This window comes from Arachis hypogaea, chromosome 19 (genome assembly GCF_003086295.3).
Source record: "Arachis hypogaea cultivar Tifrunner chromosome 19, arahy.Tifrunner.gnm2.J5K5, whole genome shotgun sequence".
Lineage (NCBI taxonomy): Eukaryota > Viridiplantae > Streptophyta > Magnoliopsida > Fabales > Fabaceae > Arachis > Arachis hypogaea.
In genome coordinates, this window is record NC_092054.1 from 3,929,316 (window position 1) to 3,950,742 (window position 21,427).

At 34.5% G+C, this 21,427-nt stretch overlaps 2 protein-coding genes across 6 annotated transcripts; both read left to right on the plus strand.

Moving 5' to 3' along the window:
* The first annotated feature begins 8,902 nt into the window (after positions 1–8,902).
* Positions 8,903–10,846, plus strand: LOC112780112 (putative disease resistance protein RGA3). Its single transcript, XM_025824453.3, has one exon. It carries the CDS (start codon positions 9,345–9,347, stop codon positions 10,509–10,511), a length of 1,167 nt encoding a protein of 388 aa, XP_025680238.1. The 5' UTR covers positions 8,903–9,344; the 3' UTR covers positions 10,512–10,846.
* A 389-nt stretch (positions 10,847–11,235) lies between these two features.
* On the plus strand, positions 11,236–14,891 carry LOC112777007 (putative disease resistance protein RGA1). 5 transcript variants are annotated; one of them, XM_025821289.3, is made up of 2 exons: positions 11,236–12,428; positions 13,296–14,891. In XM_025821289.3, exon 2 carries the CDS (start codon positions 13,574–13,576, stop codon positions 14,639–14,641), a length of 1,068 nt encoding a protein of 355 aa, XP_025677074.1. In that variant the 5' UTR covers positions 11,236–12,428; positions 13,296–13,573; the 3' UTR covers positions 14,642–14,891. The 5 variants fall into 5 exon arrangements, with proteins under 5 accessions (XP_025677074.1, XP_072083205.1, XP_025677073.1 ...); XM_072227104.1 differs by having other exon boundaries at positions 13,726–14,891; XM_025821288.3 differs by having other exon boundaries at positions 11,250–12,130; positions 13,614–14,891.
* Positions 14,892–21,427: the final 6,536 nt, after the last annotated feature.

Below are 21,427 nucleotides of genomic sequence, written 5' to 3' on the forward strand. Positions count from 1 at the left end.
TTTCATGACCGTAACCAATTTTTTTACCCCCCTTTCTCAGTTTGCTTTACAATTTACATGTACACACATTCCTAAAATTTTAAATTTTAAATTTTGAATACAAAATTAAAATTAAAAAAAGTGTTTCTCTCCTTTGTTTGTTTCCAATTTTATCTCTTCCTCCTCTTCTTCGGTTCTTCTACTTCTTCATCATCAGTTTCTCTTCTTTTTTTCTCCTCCTTTTACTGATTCTATTTTTGTATAATCTTCTTCTTCTTTAGTAGTTTTTATTCATCATCTTCTTCTTCTTCTAATTCTTACTGTTCCTAATTTAAGTCAGAGTTGGAGATTATAGAGTTAGTGTACGCACTAAGACAGAGAATGTCACTGTACCTCATGGCTCCAACCTTTAGGGGAGTCATCGCGGTGGAGGCAACGCTATCGCTGGTGGTAGGGTTGCGGCGGTGGATGAGATGGCGACTGCTACGGTGGTGGACCATGCTATGTCGGTGGTGGTCGCAGTGGGTGCGGTGGAGTTTGTGGTGATCTTCAATGCTGTAGGGATGGATACGGAGGAGGAATCAGCGAAAGAGAACAGATCGCTGGAAGGTACTGAGTCACCTCCACAAAGAGCACATGCAATGAGACTATGAAAGCAGAGAGCACAACAACCATATAATAATTTTATATTTGTCTTTATCTTTCTGTCCGTAAAGACTAGATTTGCAACCAGACAAGGATTCATCTTCATTTTCAAGACGTTCCTCATTTTCAAGATGTTCCTAATGTCCGTCCTTTTAATTTTGACTAAATCTATATGTAATTTGATATTGAAATTTGAATTTTAAATATGCACAACCTTATCAAGCATTCAAACTATCTCTCAAATAATCAAATTTTAATTTTCTCCTTACCATAACTCTCTTTCTTTCTCTATCTTCTCTCATGTCTTTCTTCTCCTAGATCTATATATCTCTCTTGCATCATTTTTTTTCTTTTTATTTTTGTTATCTCTGTGTTCTCTTTGTCAAACGGAGATTTCTTGATGGTGACATGCATTATGGTATTGTGTTTGTTGCGGGAAAGTAGAGGGAAGAAGTAGAGACACGACAAGGAGGAGCGAGAGATGCATACTGGCATCAACAACAATGGGCATGCAGTTTGGTGAGGCTGAGATTATTCGGATGGCAATAGACAGAACGGAAGAGAAGTCATAGTTGCAGCACCAGAAGTGGCCATCAACGGTCTTGGTGCGATGATGCTGTATTCTCTGCTTATGTAAGTAGTCGTCTTCTTCAAATGAACGTATACGATTTTTAATTTTGATATACCTACTCATACTCCTCTTTGTTCAGTTACAGATTTATAATGGTTTGCGATGATGAGCTATGTGTGTTCCTTATTATTTGATCTGATGTATATGTTCTAATTTTGGTAAGAATTGAAATGATGATGTTGTTGTTGTGCAGAGGCGTCTTTGCTTGGTGTGGAGCTTTTGATGCAGTAAATCCATAACCTCATTGTTGTTGTCGGGATTCTATTTGTAATTCGCCAAAAGGTCTTAATCTCTTTCCCTCTTATCTTCAATTTGCATCCAATGTACAAACCAAATGAGATTGTTAAGTAATGCAGCATGAACTAATCATTTTTCCTTTAGTTTTTGATGTCCTGGCTTTTGTATTTTCAGAGTATATATTCATTTTCATCATCCTCATAGATCATATTTTTCAATTTTTTTCTTTTCATCACTCCATTAATGGAGCAGAGTACGTGAAGGCAAAATCAAATTGGCTACTAGAAATTCGTGGGCAACCCCGGCAAGAAGGTTTAGCTTTCGGATTCCAAGATCCAGCAGCTCTGCTTGATTTCCAGAGACATTTTCTTGCAAGTTGCAACAGCCAGATTTATGGGATTTCCAATCTTTCTGTCACAGCCCAAAATGAGCCATGACCGGCGCTCAGGAAAATAGTCCCTTAGCAAGCCTAAACCGACTCAATTATAAGTTGAATAAGAAAGTTATAAATATTTTACAAATTCTAAAATAAATAGTTATATATATTTTTAACAAAAATAAAATAATTACAAATGGTTGGATCCTGCCTGTGACATATGGAACATATACATCTAGGAACTCCACAAAGAATACGTACTCGCTGCATATTGTTACTCTTGAATAAAAAGTCTCACATAGTCAAGTATTTGTTCCTGAAAAATGTTTTAAAAAAAAAAGGATGAGTTTTACAACTCAGTGACTAGACAATACATTTATAATCGACATGAGACCATATAAACATTATTATCAAAGTAACTTTAATTAGAAAATAATAGTTAATAATAATAAGTGAATCAATAAGGGAGTTCTCATACAGAAATCAAATCAAAAGTCTACACATGGGCGGCTCCACCTCTATGGGTAGCCCTTTCCTCTTGTGTGTCCTAACAGAATAACAGATCTAACGTGTGGCCTACACGTTAGGCTAGCAACACCCCTCCTAGCTGGAGTCTGAGTCAGATGCATCTAAGTTAACGTCATAACCGCCGTTAACTACGGTTTTCTAATACGAGCCTCCCAAACCAATTCAAAACATATAGTTTCAAATACAATAAATCTTTAATCTCTCAAATATATAACGTATCGAATCAAATCAATCAGATAATACTTTCATATCAGAAATATTTTCACATCATACTTTTTCAATCATAGAAACATATTTCATAATTTCTAAGTGAGTACCAACAAATACTTTAATACTTCAAAAGCATATATGCAAATAAAATCAATATTCTAAAATAATATAAAATTTTATCAAACATATATATAGTCTCATGTAAAAATTCCTAATATATGAACTTCATAAGAAGAATTATTCAGCTATAATAAATCAAGTATTATAATCAAATCAAAGTTCTTCAATAATAGTTTTATAAATATAATTGAAAACTCATAATAGCATAAACCAAAAGCTTAAAGGTTATAAATGTAAAGCCTACTCACAGCATGGTCCTAACGGACCGAAGAGACCAAACCCAGAGTGCGTCTCACGACAGCGACAATGACCACAACACCAGGTAGTCATTTCAAATCGAATACAGAGACAAAGGCAGATAAAATTCTGGAAGATCCAAAACAGAACAAAGACAAAAATAAATCAAAACAAGGACAAGGTAGAAAAATGAATTAGTGGTAGAGATAAGGTGAAAACAGGACAGACTAAGGGAAGAAGTTAGACCAGAACAGTGGCAAGGTAGTGTTGCCGGTAAGTTTGGAAGCTCCGGCGTGTTTTCCTGGCGACTAGAGGCATGGCGACGAGTCTCCTTCTCCTTCGGTGAGTTCCTCCTTCCCCCTCTGTTCGTGTATGGTGATGTTTCTCTTTCTGCGAACTCTCTCGTTCTCTCTCTCCCGCTAGAGCTCCTCTTCCCGAAAACCCAACAGTGGCAGCGGCGGTGCAGCAGCTTGGCGATGGGGTCTCCATCGGCAAAGACGGATCTGATGACGATGAGACTGACCGCGCCCCTCTTCCTCGCGGGTCCTCCTCCTTCTCGGCGACCATGATGGCGGCACTGCAAAACGCTAATGGCAGCGACACTCCTCCAGCTTTCTTCAACTCGCAGACTCCCTCTTTCTCTAGGGTTGACGTCGATGGCGACTTGGCAGCAGCAGAACTTCGGCGGCGAGGCGTGGAGGCAGCAGCCCCTTCTACCGTTCTCTCTTTTTTTTTTTTTCTGCGTAGGTGTATTTGTGTATGGTGTGAGTTTTGAAAAGAAGGGGTTGTGATTAATGAGGAAGAGTGGAAGTTGTTCAGTAATTTAGGGTTAGGGTTGGGTAGGAGGAATAAGGGTAATGTAGGAATTTTGATAAAATTAAAGGGTAGGATAGTAATAATAGAAAAAAGAAGCTTGGGACATTACATCCTACCCTCCTTATAAAAATTTTCGCCCTCGAAAATTGATACAGTGTACAAAAGAAGGTAACCAAAGTCAACGACAAAATTTTTTTTTTTTTAAAGATTTAAGAGAATGTTTCAAAACACAATCAGGTAAGATATCCATCAACAATGGATGCAACTAAGAGAGAATCATTTCACAATCTCAAAGAAAAGATATGAGACAAACATTTCAAGCATAAATACTATCACGTCAACAAGTTTAAATTGAAACAAAAGATGCAAAATTTATGAATTAGAGTAATAGGGATCAGGGGCAAATGTTTTTCTATCAAGAATCTTAGAGGATACCTAAGTACACAACCAAGCAAGGATATGTATAAGCAGAAAGACAAAATCAACAACAGAGAAAGCAAGCAAAACATAAATTAAAATAAGACAACACATTCTGGAATAGGCGACTTAACAGTAACTATCACAAAATTAGTATGCTTCTTTTCCCTTTCTTTAGAAACCTTCGACTAAGTACCTATAGATTATTATCATGACCTTGGATATTAAGTAACCATGTCATTAATAGATAGATTATGTAAAACATGACGAAAGAATATAAGCAATCATCTCATTATCCTCTAAGCCAACATTTACATGTACATCTATTTTATTTTCATTGTAAAATACACTCAAATATTTTCATATGATCACATAAAGCCCATATAAGATAAATGAAATAAAACTAAAATTTGACGTGATTGCAATTAACTTAAACTAACATTAGTTATAATAATAAATATACTCAAAAACATTTGATGATAGTATAGAAAATCTATTTCTTAAATTCCATATCCAACATAATCACCAAAGCAACATTGGCAGCCCAATCTCAAATTTGTTTTTAAAATATCAAATGATTTCGAAATTGTACAAGTTTTATGCCCAAACGACCGTCTCAGAATAAGCTTTCTAAAAAACTAAAAATCATACTTTTTTGCTTACTCTAACTTCAGGAATAGAAGCAAAACCATGACTGGTCTGCAGTGCCTTAAAAACCAGAAAACAGCAGCAGCCTGTGATATTCAAAATTCATTATAAAATCCAAATTAAATCCAATGACCTTAAAAATTAACATGATTCAACTTCACTCATCCAGGTTTTTTTTCCAATTGGTTCCAAGTCAATATCATTTTTAATAAAGGAGTTATGTAACTCGGAAGTTGAGTAGTTTTCTGCAGAATTCTGTCTAAAAAGCCAATGAATATATCCTCTTCCAAGTCCCATAACTCACTCATTAAAACATGGAAAACCCTGAAATTTAAATTATATATACTAAACATACTCAACTTTCACCTCCAATTAATTGCATCTCAATATCACTTCAGAATTAAAAATTATAAAGTCTCAAAGTTACTGACTTAGAAAACAGAACCTGATTTTTTTTACTGCATAATGTATCTTATTTCAAAAATCTATATCTTTAAAACCACAACTCCACAAATTCTGAATTTTTTTATGAAATTGAATTGATAAGACTAAAGTTTCATTTAAAATTGGTTTCATTTCAAAATTCAAACTGGAGAATTTCCAGTAGAGGAAATAAGCTGCTGTTGTGTTAAGCATTCTGCGGAAAAATCAGGTTTGACATCCATAATTCAAAAATTTACCATAAATCATAAACTTAATGAAAAAGTCTTAAATTCATCAGTCCAGCTCCCTATATTCCCAAGCTTAATCCAGACTTGGTCCTATACAATTCCGATCATCACAGAATTAGTTATAGATTTTCAAAGTTTCTAGCTTCATTTAAAAAAATGCAGAAAACCAGGTTTCACGATTTAACTTTAAAAAATCATAACTAATGTTCCAGTTATACGAAACCTTCAAAATTAAATCTTAACAATTTTACTTATTCTACTTTACTTGGATTTTAATCTCGTATCATTTCAATCACTATTGAGTAACTGGTTCACTTTCCAAATTTGCCGTTGAATTCAAAATTCAGATTTCCAACAAGTTAGTTCAACTTTTCAAAATTCAGCTCTCCAACTATCCTCTAAACCCAACTCCAATCAATTTACCAACTAAGTCCGTTACAATAACCAGTTCAACAGTAATCAACCAATATAATCCATCAGGATTCAACAATCACAGCAATTATTGGTCAAATAATTCACAATTCGCATAATCAATCCATATCACTAATTAATAATTCCAATCACACATCACAAGCACAATTCAGCATTCATATCATCAATTAATCACTCACAACAATTAAAGCTATTTGCAATTTACTCAATAAATCTTGTGGACATTCTTAAATTAAAATTGTTTAATTAAACCCCCTACATATGCAACAATTCAAGGTTTAAACCATAACATGGTTAACTTGCACAAGGTAAAGTAACTTCAAGCAAAAATGCTTTTTTGGATCATAAATTTGGAACTAAGAAACAGCTGAAAATCAGTAAACGGATTAGGAACTTGTGAGTAAAGGGTCTTCAATGAAAATCCAAACAAGCAAAGCATTGCAGAAGTGCAAGGGTAAAACTTGCATTGATTAAAAGTTTAAAACAAAGGTCTATAAAGGAAGGAAGCTTGAACATTCAAAGCACTTTCCCATACAATAAATAATGTTACAGTATTAAAAAAAATCAAACAAATAAAATACACAAAAAGAGAGAACTAACCAACAAGTATATATTCAAAACTTTTGAAAGGTATTGAAAATAATGCTCAACTCGGGTGTTGAAAAACAACAAAGAATCTTAGATTTCAGAACATGATTGAAAAACAAATGAAGGAGGAAAGAAAGACCCTTCTTCAGAATTCAATGCAATATTCAGTACACAATAAACTAAATTGGTTTGAGTTGTTTTTCACAACAAGGTAAGGGTATTAATCCAAAGCAGCATCAACCAGTAGGAAAACGAAAAAGGAAAAGAAAAAAAAGAAATCATGGGTTTTGAAAAAGTGATTACTACATAGAAATTTCTATTCACAAAATTCATGCCCCCTAATTTGCGTGCTATTTTGAGTCATTTTACCATGAGAAATATGAAGTGTGTAACTGAGCAGATAATACTTTAATCTCTCAAATATATAAGGTATCGAATCAAATCAATCAGATAATACTTTCTTATCAGAAATATTTTCACATCATACTTTTTCAATCATAGAAACATATTTCATAATTTCTAAGTGAGTACCAACAAATACTTTAATACTTCAAAAGCATATATACAAATAAAATCAATATTCTAAAATAATATAAAATTTTATCAAACATATATATAGTCTCATGTAAAAATTCCTAATATATGAATTTCATAAGAAGAATTATTCAGCTATAATAAATCAAGTATTATAATCAAATCAAAGTTCTTCAATAATAGTTTTATAAATATAATTGAAAACTCATAATAGCATAAACCAAAAGCTTAAAGGTTATAAATGTAAAGCCTACTCACAGCATGGTCCTAACGGACCGAAGAGACCAAACCCAGAGTGCGTCTCACGACAGCGACAATGACCACAACACCAGGTAGTCATTTCAAATCGAATACAGAGACAAAGGCAGATAAAATTCTGGAAGATCCAAAACAGAACAAAGACAAAAATAAATCAAAACAAGGACAAGGTAGAAAAATGAATTAGTGGCAGAGAGAAGGTGAAAACAGGACAGACTAAGGGAAGAAGCTAGACCAGAACAATGGCAAGGTAGTGTTGCCGGTGAGTTTGGAAGCTTCGGCGTGTTTTCCTGGCGACTAGAGGCATGGCGACGAGTCTCCTTCTCCTCCGGTGAGTTCCTCCTTCCCCCTCTGTTCGTGTATGGTGATGTTTCTCTTTCTGCGAACTCTCTCGTTCTCTCTCTCCCACTAGAGCTCCTCTTCCCGGAAACCCAACAGTGGCAGCGGCGGTGCAGCAGCTTGGCGATGGGATCTCCATCGGCAAAGACGGATCTGATGACGATGAGACTGACCGCGTCCCTCTTCCTCGCGGGTCCTCCTCCTTCTCGGCGACCATGATGGCGGCACTGCAAAACGCTAATGGCAGCGACACTCCTCCAGCTTTCTTCAACTCGCAGACTCCCTCTTTTTCTAGGGTTGACGTCGATGGCGACTTGGCAGCAGCAGAACTTCGGCGGCGAGGCGTGGAGGCAGCAGCCCCTTCTACCGTTCTCTCTTTTTTTTTTCTCCGTAGGTGTATTTGTGTATGGTGTGAGTTTTGAAAAGAAGGGGGTTGTGGTTGATGAGGAAGAGTGGAAGTTGTTCAGTAATTTAGGGTTAGGATTGGGTAGGAGGAATAAGGGTAATGTAGGAATTTTGATAAAATTAAAGGGTAGGATAGTAATAATAGAAAAAAGAAGCTTGGGACATTACATTCTACCCTCCTTATAAAAATTTTCGTCCTCGAAAATTGATACAATGTACAAAAGAAGGTAATCAAAGTCAACGACAAATTTTTTTTTTTTTTTAAAGATTTAAGAGAATGTTTCAAAACACAATCAGGTAAGATATCCATCAACAATGGATGCAATTAAGAGAGAATCACTTCACAATCACAAAGAAAAGATATGAGACAAACATTTCAAGCATAAATACTATCACGTCAACAAGTTTAAATTGAAACAAAAGATGTAAAATTTATGAATTAGAGTAATAGGGATCAGGGGCAAATGTTTTTCTATCAAGAATCTTAGAGGATACCTAAGTACACAACCAAGCAAGGATATGTATAAGCAGAAAGACAAAATCGACAACAGAGAAAGCAAGTAACAAATGCATTTGTTAGAAAGTAGCACGACTAACAAATGCATAATTATTGCTCCAAAAAGAAAAGAAAGTAACTCCATTATGAACGCTTAATCCGGGAAATCACTATGGATTCCACTAAAACAAGTTGCAATTGATATATTGTTGTTGAGCAATGATCATCGTCAACTAGTCTTGAAATTAATATTTGTTTAGTGATTTAGTCTTGGAATTAACAATTTAATAATTGTTTACTACTTTCGGTGGAATATTACATCGTAGATTGGCGCAAAAACGTTTCTTTTGTAACGAAGAATGAACTCTGTATATTGAGGCAGTTTCCATTACTTACTTGCACACTCTTCCCCACAGCCATCTGCACTCATCAAAGAAAAACCCATCTCTGATTTTTGTCTCCCTTTCTTCGTTTGTTGCATTTCTGAAAATGGCTGAGGCCTTGCTTGGAGTTGTGCTGGAGAAATTGACCCCTTTGATCCTGAATGAATTTGCAGCCTTCTTTGGAATCAAGGAAAAGGCTGAAGAGCTAACACTCACTTTAGAATTAATCAAAGCTGTTCTTGATGATGCTGAGGAGAAACAATGGTCCAATCGTCCTCTCAAGGTGTGGCTGCAGCAGCTTAAAAATGCAATGTACGTGCTGGATGACATCCTTTATTAGTTGTCTACTCAATCCTCTCAGCCTGGGTGCTTATCATCTTTGAATCCAAAGAACATGATTCATCGGCGTGAGCTTGGGAAGAAGTTGAATAAGATAATAGGCAGGTTGGATCGAATTGCTCAACGTAGGAGCAACTTTGATCTTAGACAAGTTGTGAGGAAAAGGTCAAGTGAAGTTGCTGAATGGCGTCAAACAAGCTCAACTATCGCCCTTCCTCAAGTGTACGGACGAGATGAAGATAAAAAGAAAGTAGTGGAGTTTCTTCTTAGCCCATCACGAAGCTCTGAGTCCCTTTCCGTCTATCCCATTGTTGGATTAGGTGGTCTTGGAAAAACAACACTTGTTCAGATGGTCTACAATGATCAGCAAGTAGGTAACCATTTTGATTTGAAGATTTGGGTCTGTGTTTCTGAGAATTTTACTAGGGGGAGTATGTTGCGTTCCATTCTAAAAGCTATGGAAGTGGATAAGTATGAGAGCATGGATTTAGATGCAATGGAGAAAAAAGTGAAAGAATTGCTACAAGGTAAAAAGTATTTATTGGTTTTAGATGATGTCTGGAAAAGAAGCCAAGAAATGGAACTCGGATTAACCCAACACAAATGGGATGAGTTAAGAACTGTATTGTCTTGTGGATCTAAAGGCTCCTCCATTTTAGTATCCACTCGCGATAAGCATGTTGCAACAATTATGGGAACATGCCAAGCTCATCATTTGGACCGTCTATCCGATGATGATTGTTGGTCGTTGTTTAAACTGCGCGCATTTGGAGCTGACCGAGAAGAGCGTGCAGAGCTTGTAGCAATAGGGAAGGAGATAGTCAGGAAATGTGGAGGATCACCTCTTGCAGCACTGGCATTAGGTGGTGTGATGCAATCCAGAAGCACGGAAAAAGAATGGCTTGAAGTTCAGAAAAGTGAGCTTTGGAGTTTACCAGATGAGAATGACATTATGCCTGTCTTGAGATTAAGCTACTCTTCTTTAACGCCAACTCTAAAGCAGTGTTTTGCTTTCTGTGCCATATTTCCCAAAGATACAGAAATTAAGAAGCAAGAATTGATTTATCTTTGGATGGCTAATGGATTTATTTCATCCCGGCCGAACTTGGAGGTAGAAGAGGTTGGCCACATGGTTTGGAATGAATTATACCAAAAATCATTCTTCCAAGATGGGGGGAGTGATGTTTTTCTGGCGAGATTTGTTTCAAGATGCATGATTTAGTCCATGATCTTGCTCAATCAATTTCAGAGGAAGAGTGTGTATGCTTGGAGAAACAAAACCTTAATCATTCTTCAAGAAATCCCCATCATATTGGTTTTCACTACTTTAATGCAAATCAATTCAAGAAGAGCTCCTTTGAGAATGTTGAATCCTTGAGAACATTGTATCAAATGAATTCATATGGATTTGAAAAATTTAGTTCGAGCTTGGTTCGAACAAATCATTCTCTTCGGGTTTTGTGCTTATATTGTAGAAACATAACATCTTTTGGGAGTTTAAGTTGCTTGAGGTATTTGGAACTTCGTGAGTTGAATATAGTGCATGTTTGGGCGCCATTATTTTGTTAAAAAAAGATCTTTTTTCAATGAAAAAAGATCTTTTTTTATTTTTTAACGTGTTTGGCAAATTTCTAGTAGTAAAAGTAAAAGCACTAGTAAAATAAAAAAAAGATCTTTTTTGAGAAGCTGTAATTTACATCTTTTTTTAAAAGATCTTTTTTCCTTAAAAAAAAGATGTTTTTCATATAATAAATAAACAAAAAAGTACTTTTATATTGTTATACCCAAACATAATTGATTGATAAAAAGATATTTTTATGTGAGATATCCAAACATAAAATTACTTTTACTTCTCTATAAGATCTTTTAAAAAAAGATAACTCGAAAAAAGATCTTTTCTTAGAAGCTTACCCAAATAAGCTCATAGAGAGCCTGCCTGGTAGTATTTGCAATTTGCGCAAATTGGAAATCTTGAAACTAAAAGAAATGTGGAGGCTTCGCGGTCTACCCAAACACTTGACAAGGATTCGAAATCTTTGACATCTTATCATTGATGATCGTGGTCCTCTATCTCGTATGTTTCCTGACGCTCACAAATTATGTGACCTGAGAACACTAAGTGTATACATTGTGAATTCAGAGAAAGGGCATAGTGTAAAATCCCTACAATATCCTTATTCCCTTTCTTTTTCCAAACCAAACCCTAACCCTCTTCTAACACACTCACTCACCTCTCACTGCCGCACACACACTCCCCTCACACCCTCTTCCTCACAGCACACACCCACGAGCTGAGAAAAAAAAAAGAAAGATGGAGATCGAGAGAGAAGAGGAGAGAAGGAAGAAGAGGGAAAGGGCTACTGCACCGGCGTCGCGCCTCACCGTAGTCCAACTTGCCGTCGCGCCGCCACCGCACCCGTCTCGCCCAGCCGCACTCAGCTCGCTGTCGCGCCGCCTTGCCATCGTCGCCGCCGAAGAAATCGCCGTTGGAGGGAGACCTTGTCGTTGCAGCGGAAAGCGTTGAGAACGAAGAGAGGGTGAGAGAGCTACAAGATGGAGGGAAGGAAGGTGGCAGTCGTGAGAGGAGGTGACGATGGAGGTTTCTGCTGTTGCCGTCGCTGGAGCTCACCGTTGGTGCACCTGGAGCTACTTCATCCCCTAACTTGCTCCACCGTGGCTGACCCCTGGCCTCCCTGTTTTCGTCGGAGTTACTGATGCCGCTGCTGGAGGAGAGGATCTAATGCCACTGCTGTTTTGCTTCACCAGTGTAGCTCTTACTGTTGCCAGAAAACATGCTACAACTTCCAAACTTGCTGGCAACACTGTCTCGCCACTGTTCTGGTCTTGTTTCTTCCCTTGATCTGTTCCAATTTCACCTTATCTCTGCCGCCATTTTGTTTCTCTGTCTTGCTCTTGTTCTGATTTATTTTTGGCCTCTATTCTGTTTTGGATTTTCGGAACTATATTTGTATTTGTCTTTCATTCAATTTGAATCTACTGCCTTTGGCTGGTGTCGTGGCCATTGTTGCTATCGTAAGAATTGAAGTTGCTGCACTGTCCCAGTTCAAGTTCTGCGCTCTTTCGTACCCTTTTAATTTGGCACCCGAGTTCGGCCTGTTCGGTCCCTTAGGACCATGTTGTGAGTAGGCTTTACATTTATAATTGTTTGACTGTGCATCTATAATTATTTTGACATATATCTATTATGATCTTTGAATTATACTCACTATATTTGTCTAGAACTGTTTTAAATTGATTAGAATAATTGATTTATTAAAATTAAATAATTCATTTTTATGAAGTTTATACTTTCGGAACTATACATGAGACCATATATATTTTTGATGAAGTCTTACATTATTTTAAATTATTTGATCTTATCTGAATATCTGTTTTTGAGACCATATATATTTTTGATAAAGTTTTGCATTATTCTAAAATGTTTGAGTTTACTTGAATATCTGTTTTTGAAACATTGAAGTATTTGTTGGTATTCACTTAGTTTAAAGATTGTGAAATATATTTGAAATGTGTTTTGATTAAAAAAAAGTATGATTGGAAAGGATTCTGATGAGAAAATATAATATGATTTGATTTGATTCGATACCTTATATATTTGAAAGATCAAAGATTTGTTGTATTTGAAATTATATGTTTTGAATTGGTTTGGGAGGCTCGTATTAGAAAACCGTAGTTAACGGCGGTTATGACGTTAACTTAGATGCATCTAACTCAGACTCCAGTTAGCAGGGGTGTTGCTAGCCTAACGTTTAGGCCACACGAGAGGAAAGGGCTACCCTTAGAGGTGGAGCCGCCCAAGTGTGGATTATTTGATTTGATTTCTGTATGAGAACTCCCTTGTTGATTCACATATTCGTATAAATTATTATTTTCTAACTAAAATTATTTTTATGATAATGTTTATATGGTCTCATGTGGATTATAGATGTATTGTCTAGTCACTGAGTTGCAAAACTCACCCCTTTTTTAAAAAAATATTTTTCAGGAACAAATACTCGAATGTGTGAGCCTTCTATTTAAGAGTAATGATCTGCAATTGTTACTTCATTTTTGTTGAGTTCTTAGACGTCATATGCTCCATATGTCATAGGCAGGATCCATCCATATTTACTTATTTTACCTTTTATTGAAAATATGTAATTATTCATTTTAGAAACTGTAAATTTATTTTAAAATATTTGTAATTTTCTTATTTAATTTATATTTGAGTCTGCTTGCTATGGAACTGTTTCCTTAAGTGCCGGTTATGGTTCATTTTCGGCCATGACACATAGTTTGGCTGAGTTAGGTCATTTGAATCTAGGAGGAGAGCTAAGAATAGAAGGTCTAGGAAATGTTGGGAGAATATCAGAAGCTGAAGATGCAAATTTGAAGCGTAAACAAGACCTCACAGATTTAAGCTTGTCATGGTACAGGAGTGGTAAGAGCAAGTCGATTGTGGGAGCAGAAGAAGTACTTGAAGCGCTTCAACCTCACTCCACACTCAAGCTGTTGACGATACGGTGGTATGAGGGATTACGTTGGCCAACTTGGATGGAAAACAATTCTGCTACCCACAGTTTAGTTTCTCTTCGACTTGTGAATTGTGGAAAGTGCAAGCATCTTCCTCCAGTGGGAAAACTTCCATTTCTGAAGAAGCTTGAGGTAATAGGCATGGATGATGTGCAGTACATTGAGGAAAATGAAAGTTATGATGGTGTTGAAGCAATACCATTCCCATCTTTGGAGGAATTGTTTTTGTCCCACTTGGCAAACGTGGAGAGGTTGATGAAACGGGAAACAACACACATGTTCCCCTCTCTTTCTAAACTCCATATCTATAAATGCCCTAAACTGCAATTGCCGTGCCTTCCAAGTGTTAAGGACCTCACTGTTTGGGAATGTAGCAATGAGCAACTGAAGTCAATCTCTAATCTCAACGGTCTTAACCAACTTCATCTCGATGGATGTGATGAAGTGTCGTACTTTCAAGAGGGAATGATGAACATGACCTCTCTTGCAACTCTGCAGATATCAGATTTCAGAAGATTGAAGGAACTGCCATTTGACATCACAAAACTCACTGCTTTGTCTGATCTATCCATCAATAAATGCTATAATCTGGAGTGTTTACCAGAACAGGGTTGGGAAGACTTATCTTCACTTCGGCATTTGTCAATTATTGGCTGTTATAGGTTGGGATCCTTGCCTGATGGTGTTCGCCACTTAGCTTCACTTCAATCTTTGACTATTGGTCACTGCCCAGTGTTGGAAAAGCGGTGTGAGAAAGGAACAGGGGAGGATTGGCACAAGATAGCACATGTTCCCCATGTAGAGTTTCCTCGTTTTTAGTTTATACACTGCTTATTGATTCTTTTTCTTTTCTATTTGTTGTGTATTTGCATAATCATGGTTTTCAATTTGTATTGTATTTTATCTTCATTTGTAGTGTTCTTTCAGATTAAATAAATAACCTCAAGTGTTGTTGTATCATCTGCAATGGCAGAGGATGCAAAGGTGGCAAGGGAAGCAACGCTTGCCCAACTACTGAATCAAACATTTGATCATAATAATCAAATTTCTTCAACTCCCAACATACAAAGAGTTCCTCTTTTTTGGCATAAAAAAACCAGCTTCTACGAGTATTGCATATCCAAAATGATATCATTTGGTCCCATTCATCGTGGCAACGAAAATCTGAAGCAACAAGGTCAACACTTGAAATCTCAATGGACGTCCCTCTACATTGAAGAATACAGTAAAGAAGTAGGTCCTTGTAATGGTAACAAGCAAGAAGCAGCAAACTATTTGTATGAAGTTGTAGGAGATAACATTGGGGAACTGAAGGAGATGTTTGCTGAGGATGTAATTGAAGGGTATAGTGATGAAGAACTGATTTGGATGCTGTTTGAGGATGGATGTTCTTTGCTCGCTCTATTACATGGACCATTAATTCTCGCTGCTCTTGAAACATGGTATACCATACATCCTAAAAAATAGTTATCACATTTAAATAATAAGAGTCTCTGTAATGTGAGTGTGACCCACGGATCATTGGTTTGCATCTAAATTTCTTAAGACAAAAAAAAAAAAAAGGTGTGTACCTCGAAATGCCTTCTATTATTTGTATGTTTTGTAATGCATTATTTGATTACTTATGATTGTAATGGGAAAACATGTTTGCTAATTCTTCTATTATTGTGTTGTTTAGTGTTAACACGTTGACTCCAAACATGTTTGCTAACTCTTCTATTCTTGTATCACTTGGGCTAACATATATTGTTCATTTAATTTTTACTTTTAGCTAATAACCACCGATAAACTTTAAGTTGTTTAGTATTCGATTTATATTACAAGTTATAATTTAATATCTACCATTGTATATGCACTTATCAGTGTGATCTTATGTGATCAATCTATGCTATTAATCTATATACTCCATACTCCATGAATCAAGATAGTGAAAATTGAGAAGTTTACATTAAATCAAAACAATGAGTTAAACGCGTAAAACATGAAATTATAATATAATTTAAATTGTAAAATTTATCGATCTAATAATTTTTTTAAAATAAATTAATTTATTTAAAATCGTACTATCAAAATATTTTTAAAAAAAATTGAAATTTTTGCTTTCTTAGTAGAAATCAGCCATCACAAATATAAATATGTATATAAAGAATATGGACTATGCCAGATACACTAAAGCAACACTTTGAGAGTTGGACGAATGCTTCACAGAGAAAGAATGAGAGGAGAAGATGGTTCGTGGGTTTCTTTGCTGTCCTTTGGGCTATTTGGCTAGAAAGAAATGGTCGAGTCTTCAATAATCAAGCCTCAGGTGTGGCGGAAATTATAAATAGGTCGTTTATGCTATCCGATGAGTGGCTTGGTGGTTAACCTCTTGGTTGTTGATGGCAATGGCAAAGATGACTAGAGGGTCTTTTACTTTGTTGAATTGTCTGGTTTTGGTGTGTACTTTGAATTGTTTGCTACTAGACTTCTGCTCCACCCTTATTGTGTTGAGCATTTTTTACTTCAAAAAAAAAAAATACGTATATAAAGAATTAATGAAAATTGGAGGAAAGAAAGGTCTATACTCATACTCATTCTCCTAATTAATCAATAATATAATAGAATAAACTATCATTTGTACCCACGAAAGTTGAAAACGCTGATATATCTACCCATAAAAAAGAAAAATTATCATTTGTACTCATAAAAGATGATTTTTACAAGCAAAATTATCCAAACCCTAAAAAATTTCATAAAATCCCTAAATTACCCATATCTTCACTACTACCACCATAATCTCCTCCCCTCCCCCCCTTTCCTCTCTCTTTCTCAATGTTCTCATCTTTTTCCCACCATTGCCACCACCACCACTAACCCATCCTCTTTCTCTCCTTCTATTTTATGAGTTTGTCGCTGCCGCCATAATCCGTCAACTCTGCCAACTCCTTCCTCTTTCTCTTTCTTTCGCTTTCCTTCTGTGTTTTGCTTTTCTCTTTCTCTTCTGCATAAAAAGGGCTTCACCATCATCAACAACAACAAAACCATCTTCAGATTCTTTGCCCCCACACTCTCTCTTACCTGCAAAATCCCTTATCTTCACCACCATACCACCTCCTTCACCCAATCACTTTTCTAACCCTAACCCTCTTCACCCAGCCACCATCCCTCTTTTCCTTTCTAATCTCAAATTCCACCACCACCCCCTTCATCCAGCCACCACCCGCTTTCCTTTCAAAACTCACACACGGAGACATTACACACACCCCCACCCAAGGAAGAAGAAGAGAAGAGGAGGGGGAGCGAGACCGCACTGGCAACGTGGGGACTCGCTGCCGCTATCGCATCATCGTCACCGTTGTTGAGGGAGCCCAAAGAGGAGATGCAAACCAGAACCAAGAAAGGGGGAGTTGACGTCGCCGTCGCGCCCTGCTGCTGTGGGTTTCGTCACATCTGTTGCCGCCATTGATTGAGTCCGTCGCTGTCGTTGTCGCTGTTCTGGAAAGAAGAGAGCGCGCAAGAGATCGGAGAAGGAGGAGAGGGCGACGGCGCCGATGGGTGTCACTGCCACCATCGTTGTTGTTGTTGTTGTTGCTTTTTTCTGCTTTTTCTATTGTTGTTGTTGTTGCTGCTGCTGCTGCTGCATGTGAAGAAGATGATGATGGAGGTATAGTGGTGGTGGTAGTGATGGTAGTGATGAAGGAAATGAGATAGTGGTGGGATTTGAGATTAAAAAGGAAAAGGGGGGTGGTGGCTGGGTGAAGAGGGTTAGGGTTAGAAAGGTGATTGGGTGAAGAAGGTGGTGTGGTGGTGAAGATAAGAGTAATTTAGGGATTTTAGAAAATTTTTTAGAGTTTGGATAATTTTGCTTGTAAAAACCATCTTTTATAGGTACAAATGATAATTTCCTTTTTTTATGGGTAGATATATCAGCATTTTTAACTTTCGTAAGTATAAATGGTAGTTTACTCTAACATAACGTGTCCAATTAGATATGAGTTGGTAAGAACTAAGAAGTTAAAAAACAACGAAGAGCTGGTGAAAAATAAACTATTTTTCATTTTTTTTAAGTAAACTCGGAATTTCACTCAGCTCTTTGGTTCTTATAAACAAAAAATAATAATTATACAAGAGAAAGTTTAGGGACCAGCAGATTTTGTGATTTTTAGCCATCAATTAATTATCAATGATGTTTTTAATGGTGTGAGATTGTATCTAATGATATAAAATCATTCAATTTTCTTTTGATGGTTAAGTGTTGGCCAAAATTTAACAAAAGTGCTGCCCCTAGCACTTTTCATTATACAATAACAAATTAACAATTTAAGTATAGATTGTCTCTCTTATTCATATATAATTAGAGGAGGGAAGGAATCAAATTATTTTATCCAAAACGTGTTGCTCACTTGCTCCACGAGTCCATGACAACGGCAATAAGGATTAAATAAACTACCACTTGGCGAGACAGTTCATTGTTTTGTTTTTTTAATAGACTAGAATGAGATCATGAGATGTGTGAGACGGTAAATTAATGATAATATATAATAAATATTAAAAATTGTTATATTTTGTAGAATTAAATTAAATATGTAAATTAAAGTTAAATTTAAAAGGTATTTTAATTAAAATAATTTATAGTACATAAAATTTAGATATTAGAATTGTATGTATAAAATGACATTTTTATTTGGTGGTTTGATTTTTTCATTTGTTTTAGTTGATGAACTTAGTCTTTTTATGTGGTGCTCGTCCTCTTTTTTTTTATTGGTTGTTGTTAGAATTGTTACTTTCTTCTTTCTGAGTTGTATGCACTTTTTATTGTGTTGTTTGTTCTATCTTCGCAAGTATGTTCTTCTTCCAAATATCTGTCTTGAATTTGTATAGTTTTCTTTCTCCTTAATCTCTTGATGGTATGTGATCTTCATCTAATGATATTAGTGTTGGCGAAGTTAGTTCCTATAATCAATGAATAATTTAAATTAGAAATAAAAATGATGTCTAAAATAACTATAATAAGTGATTTTTTTTAGTATTATCTGTTTTATTTGTTGTAATGAGTGTTGAGGTTCAGTGTTTTTTGTTGGAACAAATGTCTTGATAAAAATGTATTGTTTAGAACTTTCTTTTAGATTAAAATCATTTACATTGACTTCAAATATAAGTGAGGTTGCACAAATTTTTCAATTGGAGTGGTATTTCAATGTCATTACTTTTCTGGAGTGCCATTAGATTTAAAACAGTTGTATCAAATAATTTTTTTGCTTCGCCATCAAATAGTACAAAAGTTGTTGTACCACTTTGATCTGAAACATTTAATTGAATTTCGAACCTAATATAAGTATTGAGTTAGTAACTAATAATTTGATAGATGAGATTAAGAAAAATATATAGAGTTATCTTATTGTTGGATAGTGTGGTGTTTGATTACATGTGCCACAAATGTAGTTATCTCGTTTTTCATATGCTTTCTTCTTACACTTTTCACATTCAACATAATTATCTCCATTGAGTAAGTTTGAGATGGTGTGTAGTTCAGAAATAAATTTTTTGTGCTAAATTTAATGTTATTTGAAATAATAGTAATAAGAGACTTATATAAGTAGTTCAAATAGTATGGAATTTGAATATTTGTAACGTAAAATTTATTATGATTAATAATATTATTATGACATTTGTAATATGGATGTTTATTACATTGAATGAGTTATTTATAAAAATTAATAAATTAATTATTAGAATTATAAATTTATTGTATTATTTACAACTATAAGATATAATAAATATAGAAATATGAACTTAATATCTTTGTAAGTTACAAATTTGGTTAAACACTATTAATTTCTAATTATTGTCGAGGGTAATTATTGTATTATTTTTTGTATATTTTGTTTTTTTTTTTTTGTCTTTTTGCTGATTTGAAAATAATAGATGATTTGGCAAAAATTGAGTGGTTGATTCTAAAATTTTGCCAAGTAAGCGATATTGCTGACATGGTATTAGTAGGAGAAGAAAGATGTCTTAAAAGTAATATAGGTAAACTTATATATCTACTTTTATATATTAAGAATAGATGAATGAGTTATTTATAAAAATTAATAAATTAATTATTAGAATTATAATTTATTGTATTGTTTACAACGGTAAGATATAATAAATATAAAAATATGAATTTAATGTCTTTGTAAGTTACAATTTGGTTAGACGCTATTAATTTTTAATTATTGTCGTTGGTAATTATTATATTATTTTTTGTATTTTTTTATTTAGAAATAATAGATGATTTGACAAAAATTGAGTGGTTAATTCTAAAATTTTGTCAAATAAATGATGTTGCTGATATGATATTAGTAAAAAAAAAATATCTTAAAAATAATATGAATAAATTTATGTATTAAAAATAGATAAGAATAAGAAAAGTCTACTGCTGTTTAACCTAACAAATAGTCTAGTCAATTGCAAATTTATTATGTAACGCTCGGTCTTGAACGAGGGAATTATTAATTTCAACATAAGAAGAAAAATCAAACAATGCACTTACAAGTTACAACGAAGTTTTATGGGGGTAGTTTGCTGAGTCACAGCTTGAGAGCATCCCCAAAGTTCTCAACTGCTTGGGTTTTTCAAAACATTACGCTTTTTATCACATTAGTGTCCAAACACCATATTTTATGGTGATATATGAGTCAAGAGGGTATTTAAAAAATATATGTCATCTCAATAAATTGTAAAAATAGGGAATGATAAAATTATTGAAATAGCTACAATAATAGACATAAATATATTATTAGCTATCAAAATCAATCATTATGTGCGAAAATATTTAGTAAAAAAATTAGTAAAAAAAGTCATTAATAGCGTGTTCCACTTGAATGCTACTGTTGTGGGGATTATTATTATTATTATTATTATTATTATAAAAAAAATTTAAAATTATAAAAAGAGTTAAAATTTGATTTAATTATTCTATAGGTCTTTATAGTTCTATCGAATTTTCAATTAGGTCCCTATACTTTTTTTTTTTCTTTTTAATTGGGTTCTTATACATTTTTTTTTAATTTAGTTCTTATTAACGTTAAACGTAAAAAAAACGTTAGTGAATTGTGAAATTATTTGTATACCCTTAGGGACCCAATTGAAAAGAAAAAAAAAAGTATAGGGACCTAATTGAAAATTCGATAAAACTATAAATATTCAATGAAAAATATTCTTATAATCCCTATTCAATAATTCTACGATATGAAAGATATTTCTATAATCCTTTTTATTTTGTTACTATTATTTTTTTGCTTATTATATACAAATTGTACTAAAAATACTCTCTCTTTTTTTTACTTTCAAAATACCTTATCTTAAGAACATACAAAAAAAATGGATAAAATGAAATAAAAATAGTAGTATAAATTTCAGTTTCTATCATTCAAGTATTTATTATGATCATGTAACATTTTGTATTTGTTTGGATTCATGGAATATAGTTTGTGTCTTTATCATATCATGGTACACCATAAAAAATCATAAGGCTATATAATTTGTGTTATTGAAATTTGAAATCCAAAAACGAAAACCATAGAAAACGTAATTTCAGTGTAATACAGATAATCTAAAAATCAGTTTATGTGTTGCAGT